Source organism: Ostrea edulis, chromosome 6 (genome assembly GCF_947568905.1).
Source record: "Ostrea edulis chromosome 6, xbOstEdul1.1, whole genome shotgun sequence".
In the NCBI taxonomy this organism is placed as follows: domain Eukaryota; kingdom Metazoa; phylum Mollusca; class Bivalvia; order Ostreida; family Ostreidae; genus Ostrea; species Ostrea edulis.
The window spans coordinates 45,574,803-45,594,069 of record NC_079169.1 but is presented as its reverse complement, the minus strand read 5'-3'; the positions used below and the strand labels follow the sequence as shown (position 1 = coordinate 45,594,069).

Genomic DNA, 19,267 nt, shown 5'->3' with positions numbered 1-19,267 from the left:
GGAATGCATATATGCATGACATATGAGAGCCCTTGTTATCAAGTTATGAGTGTGGTTAAAGGACACAACGCATGTTTCTAAACTTTTTCATTTTTTCAGCCAAATTAACTCTTTTTATGCCTAAAACTACTTTAAATGTGTTTTAAATGAAATATTTTGCGTAGTTTTCGAGTTTGAAAGCGATGAAATTCAAATCTTGCGATATGCATACTTTCTTTCGCTAGTTTATGCGCCATTTTGTGTGACGTCATATGCGCCCTCGGGTTTGAAAACATCTATTAGCCATTTCATAAACAGATTAGATTTAATCGACAAAAAACCAATTGTCACGTTAACGGCTTGTAAATAATAATGCATTAAGATGTTTTGTGCCGTGCTCGGGTGTACTAGTTGTCGGTAGAAAGGATTTAGACTGAGTATTTTTCAATTTTTCGAAGGAAGATACGAGAAAAAAGACGTGGATAATTTTTTTGTTGGAGAAAGAACTTTACCTTAAAAAACACACCCAGTCACCTTTTCAAACATCGCTTGGACAGAGACCCTGATAAACTGCGAGAAAATGGATATATCGAAGCTATAAGCACTGGTAGGCCTATAGCATACATTCTGTTTTGCTCTTCAAATTCAATACACACTCGGATCAACTGACCTTCACCTTGTAACAACACATATCGACAATACAATGTAACTTCTACCAACTGGTAGATTTACAACAACAAAAAATAAAGATACAAAATAATTGAACTTTTAATTATACTAATAATAAAATATTGTATTTCGTAACTTTAAATTGAATTATAAAATTATTTCTTTATTGAACTCGTAGCATCTTGAGTACGTCAGTATAGGCTATAACGCCGTGCTCCCACTTCGTACTTCCTAAAGACGTGCAGATCACAATTCAAAAATAGTAATAAGATTGCTTTATCAAAATAAAATAATGTGATTACCACTTTAAATTTGAATATTTTTATTGATTTGTGTGTGTGTTGTCTTTTTCTTTCTTTCCGAAATGCACGCGTGACAATAGCTTGGCATAGGGCCTAGTTGTCAACAATTTAACGTATCATAATTTGTCTAATACAAATATAAATAATGATTGCATTGTTTATTTTAGAAAAACAGTGCCAATTACAGATGTATAAAGGAATAACATCCCCAAACAGTTTGTAGACAGTGACCCATATAAACATTATTTACTCACAATTTTGCCGATTTCATACATGCTTTACTCGCTATATTTGGGTATTTACATCATTATATGTGTGCACTGGTGGCGAACACATATAAAACTCGGACAATTTATCAACATCGATTTAAATGTTGCCCATGGTAAATTAATTAGGCCCCTAAAAGTTGATTTTTAATAATATCTCGCAGTACTTTCACAATCCGAAGGGCTCATGTGACGTCACTGTACCACGTGACTACCTACCTAATTAACTTGACTTTTTGAAATCGGGGCTTAGATTTAAGTCTGTATTGTGGTTAATTATCGCAAAAATTTCGGCGAACGAACTATTAGAATTAATTACTACATGTATAAGCATAAAGAAGATAAAATGCATGTAATATTGTATACTTTGAAAACATGAGATATGTCCTTTAAAGGTTTGAAATATGTGTCAAACTCTTAAGGTCAAGATCACAAGGCCAAAGATCATAAATGAAATTTAAGGCAATCTATATGCAAATTATAAAAGCCCTACCTTTTAAATAATTCAGGAAACATTGAATCTTAAGATTTTCTTCAAAGTAGGTTAAACTCCAAGATCAAAATTTTTAGCACCAAAGAAAACGTTTTATCACAAGGAATGCACATATGAAATCTGAGACCCCTGTCATTCACCATTCAAATGGTTTGAGCAAGGTTAAAGTTTGGACAGAGACAGGACAAAACAATATGCCTCCAACTATAGTTGTGGGAGCATTAAAAAAAACTTGAATCCACACAATTAACTTGGGGTCATTTGCTTTTGGATATGATTCAGTGTGTCACTCTTGAAAAGAATTTGTTTAAATTAATTTCCTGTACGTTCTGAAATTTTGACCTCCTATTGTGGTCCTACCCTACCTCCAGAATTGAACATCCTGAAGATACTTGCATATATCAATACGACTAATCAGGGCCTGCTGTTGTTGAGATGAAGATCCCCCAGTACATTCCATTAATGTAAAATGTTGATCTATTGTGCCCCCCCCCCCCCACTTCAGTAAATTTTAACTTGAATCTGCACTACCTTGGGATGTCTGCATTCTTGAGAAGTAAACAACTGCATGTAAAACTTTGATACCCTATTGTAGCCCCACCCTACCCCTGGAGCCATGATATGATCAGACTTTAATCTACTCTATTTATTGTAAATATCAACTTTTCTGGCCCAGTGGTTCTTGAGAAGAAGACACTGAAAGACTTCCTGCATATCTGCATGAAAAACTCCCAATTATGACCCCACCCTACCCCCAGGGGCCATGATTTGAACAAACATAACTCTATTCTATGTCAGGAAGCTTTTATGTCAATTTAAACTTCAAAATATACCATTACCAGCTTTACATTATAATGCATTAATTTACTGGGTGTCACAATGAATTCCCTCCACTGTTCACCAAAACTACCACATAATGAAATTCAACTGTCCACTTATGTACATGATACACATGTCTGCAGCTGTACATAATGCACATCTATGTTTGCATGCTTGAAGTCACACAAACTGTAAAACTCTCAAATGCAATTCCAATTCAGACTACTTTACTACTTTTGGATTGTAACACACCTTGCCCCTACACCCTCACCCCCAAGATGCATCAACTGACCAAGTTTGAAGGTCCTAGGCCTCACAGTGCTCAAGATATGATCCAAATATGATTTGTATGTTTAGCCATTAAATTGCAGAAGGAGGCCACAGTGACCCATTTTTGCCCCCCCCCCCCCCCCCCCATTCCGGGAATCCAATGCATTAACTGACCAAGTTTGATAGTCCTATGCCTTACAGTGTAAAAGATACAAACTGGGCATAAAAAATCTAACAGATGGATCTCTATATTTAATCAGTCACCAGGGAATTTCATTTCCATGCAGCATTCAAAATAGAAGGTATGAACACATGCTACTGTATTAGTAAAACATCATATAACATCAATGCTGTGACCCTTTTCGCAAAAAAAAAAATCCTATGACTAAACAAGAGGCCACATCGCTCACCTGAGTCACCTTGGCCCATATCTGAAGACTTTCCATATATATTTGCATGTAAAACTTTAGTCCCTATTATGGCCCCAACTACCCCTGGAGGCCACGATTTTTGCAAACTTGAATCTACACTACGTCAGAAAGCTTTCATGTAAATGTCAACTTCTTTGGCCCAATGGTTCTTGAGAAGAAGATTTTTAAAGATTTTCCCTATATTTGTATGTAAAACTTTGATACCCCCCCCCCCCCACACTTGTGGCCCCATCCTACCCCCTGGGGGCCATGATTTGAACAAACTTGAATCTGCACTATGTCAGAAAGTTTTCTTGTAAATATCAGCTTTTCTGACTCAGTGGTTATTGAGAAGAAGATTTTTCCCATATATTTGTATGTAAAACTTTGATCCCCTATTGTGGCCCCATCCTACCTCCTAATCCGAGATTCCTCTGACTCTAACCCCCGCTTTTATATTGTGACATGTGGGGGAGAGTCAGAGGAATCTCGGATTACCTACCTCCGGGGCCCATAATTTGAACAAACTTGAATCTGCATTATGTCAGGAAGCTTTCATGTAAATCTCAGCTTTTCTGGCTTTGTAGTTCTTGAGAAGAAGATTTTTAAAGTTTTTCCCTATATATTTGTATGTAAAACTTTGATCCCCCCTTGTGGCCCCATCCTACCCCCGGGGGCCATGATTTGAGGAAACTTGAATCTGCACTATGTCAGAAAGTTTTCATGTAAAAATCAGCTTTTCTGGCTTAGTGGTTCTTGAGAAGATTTTTAAAGATTTTTCCTATATATTTGTATGTAAAACTTTAATCCCCCCTTGTGGCCCCATCCTACCCCCGGGGGCCATGATTTGAAGAAACTTGAATCTGTAATATGTCAGGAAGCTTTCAGGTAAATATCAGCTCTTCTGGCCCAGTGGTTCTTGAGAAGAAGATTTTTAAATGACCCCACCCTATTTTTGCATTTTTGTGATTATCTCCCCTTTCAAAGGGACATGGCCCTTCATTTGAACAAACTTGAAAGCCCTTCACCCAAGGATGCTTTTGGCCAGGTTTGGTTGAAATTGGCCCAGTGGTTCTGGAGAAGAAGATAAAATTGTGAAAAGTTTACAACGACGACAGACTTTGATCAGAAAAGCTCACTTGAGCCTTCGGCTCAGGTGAGCTAAAAAGTAAAACAATTCTCAAATAATAAGTGTCACAAGGTGATAAAGATGTCAAGAATATACTTTCTTTGCTCATCATGCTCATTCAGAAAACTATGAGAGAAGAATGATAAAAATATTGCAGTGTGTTTGAATTTTGATCTTAAAGATTTTTGAGAAAGGGATCACAGAAGTTCAACTTGTTCTATTGTTCAGAAACAAATTTCATTTGAAAAACAATGTTATTATAAATGAGGTATTAAGAGATAGAAGGTGACATATGGAAATGAATAGAATTTAAGAACAGTAACTCAGATCATGCTAATCAATACAACAATACATACTTTACCACTCCCACATAAGATTGAAAATTTGGGTTTATACGCAGACTGAAATTCACATCACTTGAATTCAATTCTAGTTTGTAAAGTGTTGATATGCATTGTATAAAAATCTGGTGATACACTGTACTTCATTTATTCAATTAACACAAACTATATACAGGTGACTCTCGATGGCTTGAACTTCGATCTCTTGAAGTGAAATCACAGTCCCGATATTTTTCTTTATATAACTGAGATAATTCATTCTGATCTCTCAAACATTCGATCTCTGGAAGTGGTGATACACACCATCACTCCAGTGTATAATTATTTCCGCTTGGACCTGACCTGGATAACGGTGAATGTCGGGCCTAGCTAGCTTAGCTGTCTTAATTAGGTGACACATCTCCTGCGTTTTCTTGTCATTCTTTTACTAGGCAATTTAAACTTCCACCTGCGCTTTTGGTGATATAATTCGACTGTAGATAAAATTTAAGACTGGTTTGGACTTGACAATATAGTTTTGAGAATATAATCCAGGGAAACGTAGCTATTTATTAGAATGTATGCTTTGTATAAAGCAACTGGAAATTGTGACGATTGTGCTTTGTGTAGTTAGTAACTGCGAAACTTTGTATGTACATGCACATCTATCTTAACATAAGAAAATAACAAATAATACATAAATTTTAAAATATCTATACAGGATAAAGTTATGTGTTCTTGAAATCAAGTCAAATACCAAAATATATGATAGACAATGTGTCAAAACAATACCAGGCACTCAGGTTACTATCAAACCTGAACCATAATGTTGGACCTTTAATTTCTGGATTTAACTCGACCTTCGATCTCTTAAACTCTCGATCACTCGAAGTTTTATCAACTTGAAGGTCCCTTGAACTTTGAGTTATCGAGAGTCACCTGTACGTATTTTCAAAAATGAAAATTATTTCTTATACATGTACATGTATTTTCTTTCAACTTTTATTTCTGTAGAAATTTCGAGCTGTTAAAATAGACATACTGTATTTATCAAGATTCATATACACATTATTTACAAATGCAGCACATTTGGTGAGGAAATGGCTATCATTACAATTATGCATACTTTTCTTCCATCAATACAACATTTTAGTCCAAGCCACTCCATCATTTTCTACTAATGATACTGACTTCTGAAATACATGTAGCAGTCCCAAACCCTATCAAGAAGTCATACCAACATATTTTCAGTCTAATTGTATATGTGTGGTTTTTTACTATACCTTCTCAGCCTTTGTTAGATCTTTTCTCAGTTTTGATTCTTTTTGTTCACAGGTGCTCTAAAAGAAATTTAAATTGAGCTCATGTTGAAAGATCTCAAAATAATTCTAAGATGTTGCTATTACTTCTTTTGTTGGGTTTACTTTGTATTATTTGAAGAAAGAAAATCATGGACAATAAATAAATTTGATAATCTGTGTGAAGTAGTGATACATTCACTTGACCTTGAAACAATGAAGTAAAATCCCAGTCCCAAACTACAGTGGGCCCTTAGTGCACTGGTGATACTTCACTATACAAGAAAACTCCTGTTCCTGTGAGGTCATATATAAGGCCAAATTAAAATATTGTTTGTTTCCCCTCGCCCGACTGAGTCTGAGAAAGTTACACTGACCAAAAAGTTTTCATTCCGTTATTCTGGCAAATTTTTTTTTATTTCCAGAAAATTTCAGGGTCGTTACAGGTACTGATCAGTATTTTATAATGACCAAAATTTTCTATATCTTTGTTGGTTTCGATCTAAAATAATTTAAAACAAGAGGCCCATGGGCCTAGAATCGCTCTTCTGATACATTGTAGAACAGGCAAAAATTCTCACTAATCAAGATTCATCAATTAACAAAGTTTGATAATGTGAAGTCAAATAGTACCTGAAAATTTAAATGTAACTGTCCAAAAGTAGGTCACGGTGACCTACTTTTGGTCGACACACTGAAGACTCAAGATGCATCAACTGACAAGTCAAATAGCATTCAAATATAGCCGTCAAATTCCAAAAGAAGGCCACGGTGACCTACTTTTTGATCGACACACTCCAAAGACTCAAGATGCATCAACTGACAAAGTTTGATGATCCTAGCTTTCATAGTGTCCAAAATATGCATCTAAAATTCAAAATGTGAAATTTGAATGCCTGCAAAATTCAAAAACTAGGTCATTGTGACCTACTTTTGTTTATAAATATGTTTCGAGGCCTCTAGACGCATCAACTTACAAGGTTTGATGATTCTAAACCTCTCGGTATCTGAAATAACAACCTAAAATGTATTCATAAATGATTAGCCATAAAATTCAGAAAGTAGGTCATGGTGACAAACTTTTCACATGACGCAGTTCAAGGTCCCATGATCCATCAACTGACAACTTTTGATGATCATAGGCTCAAAAGTGTCCAAGATATGCATCAAAATCCATTTAATAATAATTACCTGAGAAATTCAAGAAGTAGGTCACCATGACCTACTTTTGAGACAACATGATATTAGGTCCTAAGATGCATCAACTGACAAAATTTGATGATCCTAGTCCTTATACTAAGCAAAATATCAAAGTTTTAACAAAACAAAATTTAAGGTCAACTTTGAAGTGACCTTGAGACCACACCCTTTGCCCAAGGATGATGCCTTGAAATTTTTTTTATCTACAACCTATCCTCACCCTTATGCATAAGTTTGGTGATAATTTGCCCAGTGGTTCTTGAGAAGATTTTTTAGCAACCACTACTTTTGTTTACATTTTCCTAATTATCTCCCCTTGTTAAAGGGTCACAACCCTAGTTTTAATACAAATCAAAGCCCTTGGGCCAAGGATACCCTGTAACAAATTTGACAAAAATTGGCCAAGGGGTTCTTGAGATATAGCCCTTTTCCCAAAAAGTTGACGCACGCCGCACGCCAGACATATGGCCATATGATTAGCTATTTCAGCCTTCGACTCAGAAGAGATAAAAAGATAATAGGAATAGAGGTGGTCTGCTAGATCGAGATCGAGAAATGTTGTCTACAAAAAAGCCAGGAGACAAGAGACTCTGGGGCATTCAGGTGTGCAAGTTGTGTTCTTCTGTAGGGAAAAGTGTTGATATTTCGGATGGTGTGATCAATAAAAAGCATTAAATCTGCATTTTCTCAGTTTAAACTTATTTCTGAACTTGATATATTTACAAACTGGAAAACACCTAGTAATTATACGCGCATGTTTAACTTAGCTCTGATTGGTTGATTTAAATACAAGACCTTGTAAAAGACGTCAGCATCCATTTTGTTTGATTGGCAAAATCAAGTGCCGGTGAAACATTTTCTGGTAAAAATTAAATCTATCGATATGATTAAAAGATTATAAACAAAATCAAAATCACTACCACATATGCATTAACATAATGTGCAAAAACAAAAGCATTAAAGTTATATCAGAAGTTATAACACCATGTATCCGAAATAACACCACCACCGTCCATGCTTGCAACATTCTACCTGACTTTATTTAAGTGTTTTAAAATATGTGGCTTAGATAGCAGAATAATCTGATGAACCCAAATGTTCGTTGAATCAACCATTATACATGTACAATATGTCTACGTTCAGTGGTTAGATAATGAGCATTTCTGAAATACATGGAGTACTGTCCGAAGTATCAACACCTTTCCCTAATTCACAGCTAAACGCGGCAATCAAAGAAGAAATTTACGCAGGAAACGTGGAATAATGTGCTTCATGACGTATTGGTATCTGGCTTTGTTAATGGTCATGGGGATTTCATACTAAATGAAATTCTGCTGGCTAAAAAAGTTTTACCTACCTACCAACCCTCCTCAGAAACTTAGGGTTGGGAAAGGGGAAACAAACATATTTTTAAATATGGCCTAAACAGTTACCACCACCACCACCACCACAACATAAGCAGCATATGTTCACACGTTATATTAAAGCTTAAGTCTCTGACTCTCTGACTTTGAATGACTTCTTCAAGTCTACATACCAGATGTTCTTTGGCTTGTGATACATGTTTTTCTCCCTCTGAGACCATTTCAAACATTTGCTTGTATTCCTTCAAATGCCCTAAAACCAGAAAAAAAGTTTTAACGTTTTAAACAAACTGTACACTATGTTTCTAAACACAGTTGTGCATTTACATATACTAACAAGATTTTAAAGTTAACTTTTTTTGACAATTTTAAAACCATCATCTGATAGTCTCATGTCATACTGTAATACTAATTAAAATTGAAACATGCATGTACACATTATTAACGACTATAAAATACTTAAACTTTAATGTCTTTAATACACACCAATGAAATCTCTCTGAACGTCTGCCCATAAAAGGTTTAACTCTGCAATGTGATTGGCTACATCCTACAAAAGAAATTTGACCATATCAATTATCATCTCCTTTCAAATTACTAGTCCCAAGTCAAGTTATTTATGTAATATTCTGTGTGCAGTCCCCTTGAAATTTCAATTGCTGTTTGCAATTTCATTAACTTTAATATTCAATGTTCAGGATCATCTACAAACAAAGATGTCTTTATCGCCGCATTGAACAACTCTTCATTCTTATCCTCAGCCTCAAGTTCTATTGCTGATTTAGCAACAACCTTACCTCCGGTATTCTGTACAATGAAGCACATAAAGAACGGAATTTCACTTCTTCCTAACATTCACAACTTTCTACTCGCGTTTTTGTCAGCATGTGATATCTACATATCTTACAAGTGTGTTTAAATAAAAACTTGGAATTTTTTTTAGATGATTGGGCAGATGTCATTTTTTAATTCCAGAATATATACTTTCTATCTCCCGAATACAGACGTGGAAAATCGGACAAAGTTGTTTACAAATAGGTATGCCCTAGATTCTATATATCTCACTAGATACTGTATACAGGGTTATTTTCACCCTAGATTTTATATATCTCACTAGATACTGTATACAGGGTTATTTTCACCCTAGATTCTATGTATCTCACTAGATACTGTATACAGGGTTATTTTCACCCTAGATTCTATATATCTCACTAGATACTGTATACAGGGTTATTTTCACCCTAGATTTTATATATCTCACTAGATACTGTATACAGGGTTATTTTCGCCCTATAGATTCTATCTATCTCACTAGATACTGTATACAGGGTTATTTTCGCCCTATAGATTCTATCTATCTCACTAGATACTATATACAGGGTTATTTTTGCCCTATAGATTTTATACATCTCACTAGATACTGTATACAGGGTTATTTTCACCCTAGATTCTATATATATATCTCACTAGATACTGTATACAGGGTTATTTTCGCCCTATAAATTCTATATATCTCACTAGATACTGTATACAGGGTTATTTTCGCCCTAGATTCTATATATATATCTCACTAGATACTGTACACAGGGTTATTTTCGCCCTATAGATTCTATATATCTCACTAGATACTGTATACAGGGTTATTTTCACCCTAGATTCTATATATCTCACTAGATACTGTATACAGGGTTATTTTCGCCCTAGATTCTATATATATCTCACTAGATACTGTAAACAGGGTTATTTTCACCCTATATTCTATATATCTCACTAGATACTGAATACAGGGTTATTTTCGCCCTATAGATTTTATACATCTCACTAGATACTGTATACAGGGTTATTTTCACCCTAGATTCTATATATCTCACTAGATACTATATACAGGGTTATTTTCGCCCTAGATTCTATATATATCTCACTAGATAATGTATACAGGGTTATTTTCACCCTATATTTTCTATATATCTCACTAGATACTGTATACAGGGTTATTTTCACCCTAGATTCTATATATCTCACTAGATACTGTATACAGGGTTATTTTCACCCTAGATTCGATATATCTCACTAGATACTATATACAGGGTTATTTTCACCCTAGATTCTATACATCTCACTAGATACTGTATACAGGGTTATTTTCACCCTAGATTCTATATATCTCACTAGATACTGTATACAGGGTTATTTTCGCCCTATAGATTCTATATATCTCACTAGATACTGTATACAGGGTTATTTTCGCCCTAGATTCTATATATATATCTCACTAGATACTGTACACAGGGTTATTTTCGCCCTATAGATTCTATATATCTCACTAGATACTGTATACAGGGTTATTTTCACCCTAGATTCTATATATCTCACTAGATACTGTATACAGGGTTATTTTCGCCCTAGATTCTATATATATCTCACTAGATACTGTAAACAGGGTTATTTTCACCCTATATTCTATATATCTCACTAGATACTGAATACAGGGTTATTTTCGCCCTATAGATTTTATACATCTCACTAGATACTGTATACAGGGTTATTTTCACCCTAGATTCTATATATCTCACTAGATACTATATACAGGGTTATTTTCGCCCTAGATTCTATATATATCTCACTAGATAATGTATACAGGGTTATTTTCACCCTATATTTTCTATATATCTCACTAGATACTGTATACAGGGTTATTTTCACCCTAGATTCTATATATCTCACTAGATACTGTATACAGGGTTATTTTCACCCTAGATTCGATATATCTCACTAGATACTATATACAGGGTTATTTTCACCCTATATTCTATATATCTCACTAGATACTGTATACAGGGTTATTTTCACCCTATAGATTCTATACATCTCACTAGATACTGTATACAGGGTTATTTTCACCCTAGATTCTATATATCTCACTAGATACTGTACACAGAGTTATTTTCACCCTAGATTTTATATATCTCACTAGATACTGTATACAGGGTTATTTTCACCCTAGATTCTATGTATCTCACTAGATACTGTATACAGGATTATTTTCGCCCTATAGATTCTATATATCTCACTAGATACTGTATACAGGGTTATTTTCACCCTAGATTTTATATATCTCACTAGATACTGTATACAGGGTTATTTTCACCCTATAGATTCTATACATCTCACTAGATACTGTATACAGGGTTATTTTCACCCTAGATTTTATATATCTCACTAGATACTGTATACAGGGTTATTTTCACCCTATAGATTCTATACATCTCACTAGATACTGTACACAGGGTTATTTTCACCCTATATTCTATATATCTCACTAGATACTGTATACAGGGTTATTTTCGCCCTAGATTCTATCTATCTCACTATACAGGGTTATTTTCGCCTCGTGTTATTTTCACCTTTCTACGCATGCACACAGTTTCACTCCGTTTTAAATTTGCCTTGAAACAGTTGTGTTGAAAGAGGGATGAGAGAAAACAGCTTTGCCCAATCTTACATTTGCCCACTGTATACAGTATATATATCTCACACAATAAAAAAAATACAAAGAACAAGGCAGAGTACAGTCAACCATGAGACCAAATTTTACAATTTTTGTTTGAGTAATTCAAATGTAACTAATTTTGATCTCTTCTACCAACTTTGACCCCAGGGGCTATGATAAATCTTACAAATCTCGATCTTTACTACACACTGATGTTTGAATTTTACTTGGCCAAACTGCATTATAACTTTTTTGATGAGAAGAATTTCAAATAATTGCCCTGTAAGCCTTTACTGCATCTTCATTGTGGCATCCTTTGCACAGAGAAGTTTTGACCCTATTTAATCACATCAAATAAAGATGCATGCAAAGAAAAATAGTGTTGTTGCTTATCAAGAACAGATTTCTAATTATTTGTTGTTCTTCAAAAAATGATTTTGATCATATTTGCCCCAAAATCTATTCTTGCTTGTGACTTTGAACCCCTTCAGGGCCAGGTTTCAACAGAGTACACTATTTGAGGATGTTTGCATATCAATTTTGCAAATACTCAGACCAAACGGATTTCTGAACGCAATATTTTTACAGCTCAAATGCAATTTGACTAACTTCAGTCTTCATGACTGGTTAATTTTAAAGATTAGTATATTTTTTGTTAAACCTGAATGGCTCTATTTTCTTCATTGGCTGCCCACCTCATCATATCTTGACTTGCTGAAATGTAAATATATGTACTGATATACAATTACTGTTGATAATTAAGTATGGCAATGAGTGAATACAATCTCGATCCCAGGTATGATTTAATATATATATACCAATATTTAAACTATATATATAACAACAGTGCACAGAAGATAAATTATGGAATATTCTCATTTGTTATTTACACACGTTTGAAAGTTCACAAAAAAGTAGAATATTATAATATTACATGTTGATTAAGTCGTGAACTACACTTGTTTCCAAGGGCAGGGTAAACACACTTTAGATGCAGAAAGAACACATCAATGACTTATTTTACTGAGATTTTAAATAAAATATTGTATTTATCTATTTAAATACAAAAAGAAAGTTGGAAATAAAATGACATATTGTATAAATTAAATTTAAAGCTGTATGGTCCGAATTACAATATTTTTTTCCATCTCGTAAAAATGCTATTAAATCATCGCACGTATGTAGTTATGAGGCTGTATGACACATCATACATTATTTCACCTGTTTTAACCAAAATTATTTGATTTTAAATCGATGTTTACAAATAACCGCATCATTCTGCCTTTCAAGTGAGAGTCACGTGACCAGTTCAAACTTTCAGATCATCGGTGGTCTTATCTGTGTAAAGCTGTGTATTTTGTTACAACAGTACCGTGCCACAAGTTTAATAAAAATAAAAATACCAAATACCTCTTAGTAATTCGTTTTATACTCTTTCAGCCTTAAAACCAGACAGTTGCATATGAGTTAATACGTCATGTTGGGATTCCCCTGACGTGCGTGGGTCTATTTATAGACATCTAACACTGTATAATTTATGGGATGATTTATATATGTACCACACTATATTTACTTTCTAAATAATATTCTCACGGTACACCGTTTTCTTTTACATGCAGATGTTTTCAAGCATGTAATTAAGATCATTTGACACACTTTGAAACAAACTGGGAAAAAGTCAACACCAATTGTTCTTTCTATTAATATCATATGTATACATATAACATCTGATGAAAAAAAAAATGTTATTAACTTGGATATTTTTAAAGTACCATGCACCCTAGTAAAAGTAGATCAGTAAACAAGTGAAACTTAATCTGTTATTCATCAAAATGAAGGTAAACACTGTCATTTAGCTCATTATCTACAGGACATTTACCAGGACTAATAGAAAAATCGCTAAAACGCATCAAAGATGAGTATGGCCGAGTTGCAGTTTGGAAAATTATGCACGCTTGCATTCACAAAGTAAAAACATGCACATATTTAATATAGTTTATAAGTATGAAGCTTTGAATGGCCGCAATATGTATTTAGTGTGATAATGACCTTGACTTTTGGATTTCAAAAGCAACATGAATCTTGAATGTCATCAGGATTTGAAGTCTGATAAACATGCACCAGCAAGTACATGTATAAAAGTTAAAGGCAAGCTCAAATCTACAGTATATAGTGAAAAAAGATACCTTGACCTTTGACCTTAAAGTAAATATGAACCTTCCTCTTTTGGGATGTGATCAAAATATGCAAGTCTGACAAAGACGCACCAAGTAGTATGAAAGTTAGAGACAGGACAAGCTCAAATCTATGGCATTTATTGACAAAGTGACCTTGACCTTTGACCTCAAAATAAATAGGAACCTTGCTCTTTTGGATGTGATCATGTTATGTAAGTTTCACAAAGATACCCCTAGTAGTATGAAAGTTAGAGATCGGACAAGCTCAAATCTATGTCATTTAGTGACAAAATGACTTTGACCTCAAAATAAATAGGAACCTTCCTCTTTTGGATGTGATCATGTTATGTAAGTCTCACAAAGATGCACCAAAAAGTATGAAAGTTAGAGACTGGACTAGCTAATTGTGGACGCCGCCCGCCCATCCTTCGCCAACTTGAAAGCCGAGATTTGCTACGCAACTCGGCTAAAAATGAAGGTAAACACTGTCATTTAGATCATTATATACAGGACATTTACCAGGACTAATAGAGAAAGTTTGGAATTAACAGTGAACAATTTTTACGGTCCAAAGGCAAAACTTTTGTAAATATAGGTCTATCAACAAGAAACTTGTACTTGATCTGTTAAGTCATCAATATGTAGAGTCATACCCCTAAAAAAATCGACTAATCATCTACAAACACAGCCAAAAAAAATTGTCTGGAAAACTGTATTTTTAAATAATTAGAAAATTCTAGGGCAATAACTTTTTGTAAAATCAACATGAACAAATTGATGGACATAAAACTCAAACTTGATCTGTAAGTCAACAATACATAGAGACATACATGTTCCCCACAACTGCTCATTAGAGAGATAAACAGACTGTCAGAACATCTGGTTGGTGTCAAGAATTGACTGTCAAAACTTTTGAAAATCGTCTTGACAAACACTGGAAAAAACATGCAATACTGTACCACTATGAAATGGACTATAACACTAAAATCCATCAACTCGAACCCTACTCCTGATCAGTTTAGAGTGTTAGATATGAACACAAAGGGTCGGCTACGTCCCTGCTTTTGGCACAGACATTGCCTATATTATAATATATACCTACCGAATGGCAATATTATATGGCTCAAAATGGTAGATTACAAAGAAAATTCGATGCAAACAAATTTTAATCTACAGCTAATTTTTACCAGAATTTTGAGCACTCATAAAGCTTTTAGCATTTTCTCTCATGTCTTTCAGTTCAGATATCATAACATTCAAATCTGCATTTTCTCCTGATCCTAGAGACTTCAACTTCGCACCACTCCTGAAAAAAGTAGTTTAGCACTGTAATAGTAAAGTCATGCATATAAGTTACTATGTTAAAAATTAAATTTATACACCAACAAAGATATTTTGAAACTAAATATTATTAAGTCATGGTCTTTCAATGTAACCTGTCCCCACTTTAAACTTTTGACATTTTGAAGGGATTTATTCATCTAATGCGTATATATTTAAAAAATGCCAACTATCACATGCGTTCATTTTATATAAGTTGTCAAATTCATTCTCATAATTTTCACAGAGAATGAATTTGACCAATTTTAATTATGAAACAAGCGCTTCGGACAGTTCGGTTCTGCTGTCAGTGTCACTTATCGATATTACCTGCGAATAGCTCTTGAAGCTTTTTCCATTCTAAATAAAATACAAATGTCACTCCTCTATCATTAAACAAGATTTTCATTCTCTCTCCACCATGTTTATGCCCATATCTACAACTGATTTCAAGATCTGTTGTGAAAATAATTCAAATCAGCAAATATGTTTACAAAATCAATTTCCGCGGGCATAAACCGGAAATGATGTCATACTGTAAAACACACCCGTACTAAAAATAATTCGGAATTTTCACAAATCACACAAAGTGAAAGTAGACGGAAATAAAGTAAGTTTATATTTAAAATAATGATATTTTTTGCTTGATTTCTAGTCTTTAGACAAATTTACTTGGCGGATCACACTCTTAATTGTCTACGCTTGTTTGTGGAAATTGGAACGATATTATGGATTATCTGTGGAACCAGTCGACGTTTTAAATATCTAAAAGAAAAAAAAAAAAGTCTTCCTGTATTAAATCAAAAAATAGTTTGTTTGCAAGAGGACAGTTCTTTTTATTATATATATTTAAAACGTCAAGTGCCCGTGATCATAATTTATGCCAAATATGCTGTATATACATGTATATTTGAGGGGCGAACAGGGTGGACCCGAATCTCACTGGGATTAGGTGGACCCGTGGGAGGAGGAGAAAGAGGTTTAGTGGGGAGGTTCTTATACTTTTTTTTTTTATAACCCCTTTCGTTTTTCCTTTTCACCACTAATTTGCATGAAACTGATCGCACCGGACATACGTATTTGATGCCGTTCCCAATGTGTTTTGATAGACAAAAGTACGGAAGCCCATTAGTGCAAACCAAAACAAAATAAAAAACAAAATTGTTATATAAAATACGAAATTATTATATAAGATACGAAATTATTAAATAAAAAACGAAAATATTAAATAAGATACGAAAATATTACATAAAAAACTAGTCTCGTTCAACCAGACGCTTGGTTGTCTCCGTAGATCTCCGACAACCTCTTCGGATATTTACGGGAAAAGCAGAGCGTCTGGTTGCACGAGACTAATAAAAAACCAAAACTAAATAAAAAACGAAATTATTATACCGAGCGAAGCTCGGACGGGCCGAAGGCCCGTCCGCGAAGCAAGGCTCTAAAGGTAACACGTATGTAAAAGAAAAAAGTCAAAATCAGCAAAAGAAAAAGAGATAATCTCTATATACGTTCACTGAAATTTTCGTGATCCATATGGGCGCCGCCATTTATTTTTTCATTACCTGCTTCAACAGTTATTCGTGTTTTATTTTGAATGCCAATAATAGAAAACTCTGACGTGCAATTCGTAATTTAAACACTCAGTTTGTTCAAAGTGAATAGTATAATTATCATTGTAACAGGTTTTAGCAAATAAATACATATAAAACCGTAATACGACTAAATAGATGAACGAGTTCATGAGTTTCTTTGAATAAGAATATACGATAAAATTACGGTTACTTTTTTACAATTTTGAATTCATTGGTTAATTTTATTTAGTTTTAACGGCCTTTTTCATTGCATACGCATTGTATTATTGTTGTTTATAATTGTTTGCTTTGAAAACGAGAAAAAAGTCGAGGCTAAATGTGACGTCACGATGCACTGTTTACGTCGCCTTGCGTTTTATTTCCCGCGTTCAATGAATAGGCGGATCCCGTAAAACTGTTGTCCCCATATAAACCCCTTTAATACTGAGATGTTACTGGGTGTTTAGCGCAAGGAAAATTTCCATCAAAATATATATTTTTAAATGAATCATAATCTACCGTACTTAACGGAATTATGATTACCACTTGCGACTCTCCAATGACAATTACATGCTTCGCTCGGTCCAACGGTCACACCGTATACATATTATAAAAAAACGAAATCAATATGTCTTGCGGCGTGACCGTGTTTGAGGGCGAAGCCAGAAATATTGGCATTCGTATTTAGATCCATAACAGGACAAAAAATATCCCGAAATATTAGCACCTAACGTGTGAGGACAGAGCTCAATCAAGGTATTCTAACTTTAGGCATTTTTGATCCGCCTATTCATTGAACGCGGGAAACGTTATACAACTGATGTAAACAGTGCATTGTGACGTCATATTCAGCGTCAGTGTTTATCAAATACACAAACATATGAAACGTTGTAACGATACAATTCGTGCTTTTATTGAAGAGTGATTATATATGACTAAGAAAATAAGATTTACATGCTTTTATGGATTTTATGTAACATCTCAGAATAACGCTAACTTGGGTACACGAGATTCAAAATGGAGAAATACATGTCCACGCGATAGTATTCGAATCGACGCCATTGGGACCAAAATTTTTAAGTTCCATAGGTATGGTTTAATTTTTTATTAGAGGGCGAAGCCCTATCACGGCCCGAAGGGCCGTGAGAGCGGAGCTCTCCCTATAGGTAACACGTATATACATAATATGTTTTACGGCGTGACCGTGTTTGAGGGCGAAGCAAACAAATTTTGGCATTAGTATCTATATCCAAAACAGAACGAAAACAACCCGAAGTTAGCACGATGACGGAGCTATATCAAAGCATCCTAATTTTGGATATTTGATCCGCCTATATATTGAACGCGGGAAATATAACGCAATTGATGTAAACAGTACATTGTGACGTCATATTCAACGTCGTTATTTTGCAAATTTACAAACATAGTGTTTTATATTATAGAGGGCGAAGACCTCTCACGGCCCGAAGTGCCGTGAAAGCGGAGCTCTCCCTATAGGTAACACGTATATACATGTTTAAAAGGAAAATATAGGAAAATAATGAAAAATTAAACCATACATATGGAACTTGAAAAGTTTGGTACCTAATGGCGTCGATTCGAATATTAGCGCGTGGACATGTATTCCTCCATTTTGAATCTCGTCTACCCTAGTTCACGTCGTTCTGAGATGTTACATAAAATCCGTAAAAGCATGTAAATCTTATTTTCCTAATCATATATAATCACTCCACGATTAACGCCATGTTTTTTGTTGTGGTTCAAACGCTATGTTTGTAAATTTGCTAAATAACGACGCTGAATATATTATAATATGTTTTACGGCGTGACCATGTTTGAGGGCGAAGCAAAAAAGTTTTGACATTAGTATCTATATCCAAAACAGGACAAAAACAACCTGAAATTAGCACGCGGACGGAGCTGTATCAAAGCATCCTAATTTTTGGACATTTGATCCACCTATATATTGAACGCGGGAAATATAACGCAATTGATGTAAACAGTATATTGTGACGTCATATTCAGCGTCGTTATTTAGCAAATTTACAAACAAAGCGTTTGAACCACAACAAAAAACATGGCGTTAATCGTGGAGTGATTATATATGATTAAGAAAATAAGATTTACATGCTTTTACGGATTTTATGTGTAACATCTCAGAACGACGTGAACTAGGGTAGACGAGAT

At 34.5% G+C, this 19,267-nt stretch overlaps 2 protein-coding genes across 5 annotated transcripts in view; one reads left to right on the top strand and one right to left on the bottom strand.

Annotated features, from left to right (window-relative positions):
* LOC125647202 (uncharacterized) overlaps positions 1-16,034 on the bottom strand; it is a 69,115-nt gene extending 53,081 nt beyond the window's left edge. Inside the window, 6 exon segments of the mRNA XM_056139786.1 lie at positions 5,941-5,997; positions 8,693-8,772; positions 9,006-9,069; positions 12,671-12,723; positions 15,374-15,492; positions 15,837-16,034. Of these exon segments, the coding sequence (XP_055995761.1) occupies positions 5,941-5,997; positions 8,693-8,772; positions 9,006-9,069; positions 12,671-12,723; positions 15,374-15,492; positions 15,837-15,865 (402 nt within the window). The 5' untranslated portion in view covers positions 15,866-16,034.
* Positions 568-19,267, top strand: part of LOC125648235 (uncharacterized) — a 27,141-nt gene continuing 8,441 nt past the window's right edge. The window contains exons 1-2 of one of the 4 annotated variants that reach the window (XM_048875205.2): positions 16,082-16,116; positions 19,241-19,267. The exon at positions 19,241-19,267 is cut by the window's right edge and continues 77 nt beyond it. The gene's annotated coding sequence lies outside the window, so the exon portion shown is untranslated. Of the gene's footprint in view, positions 587-9,538; positions 9,558-16,053; positions 16,117-19,240 lie in introns of those variants that run through there. The other 3 variants (XM_048875206.2, XM_048875208.2, XM_048875204.2) reach the window with 3 other exon arrangements.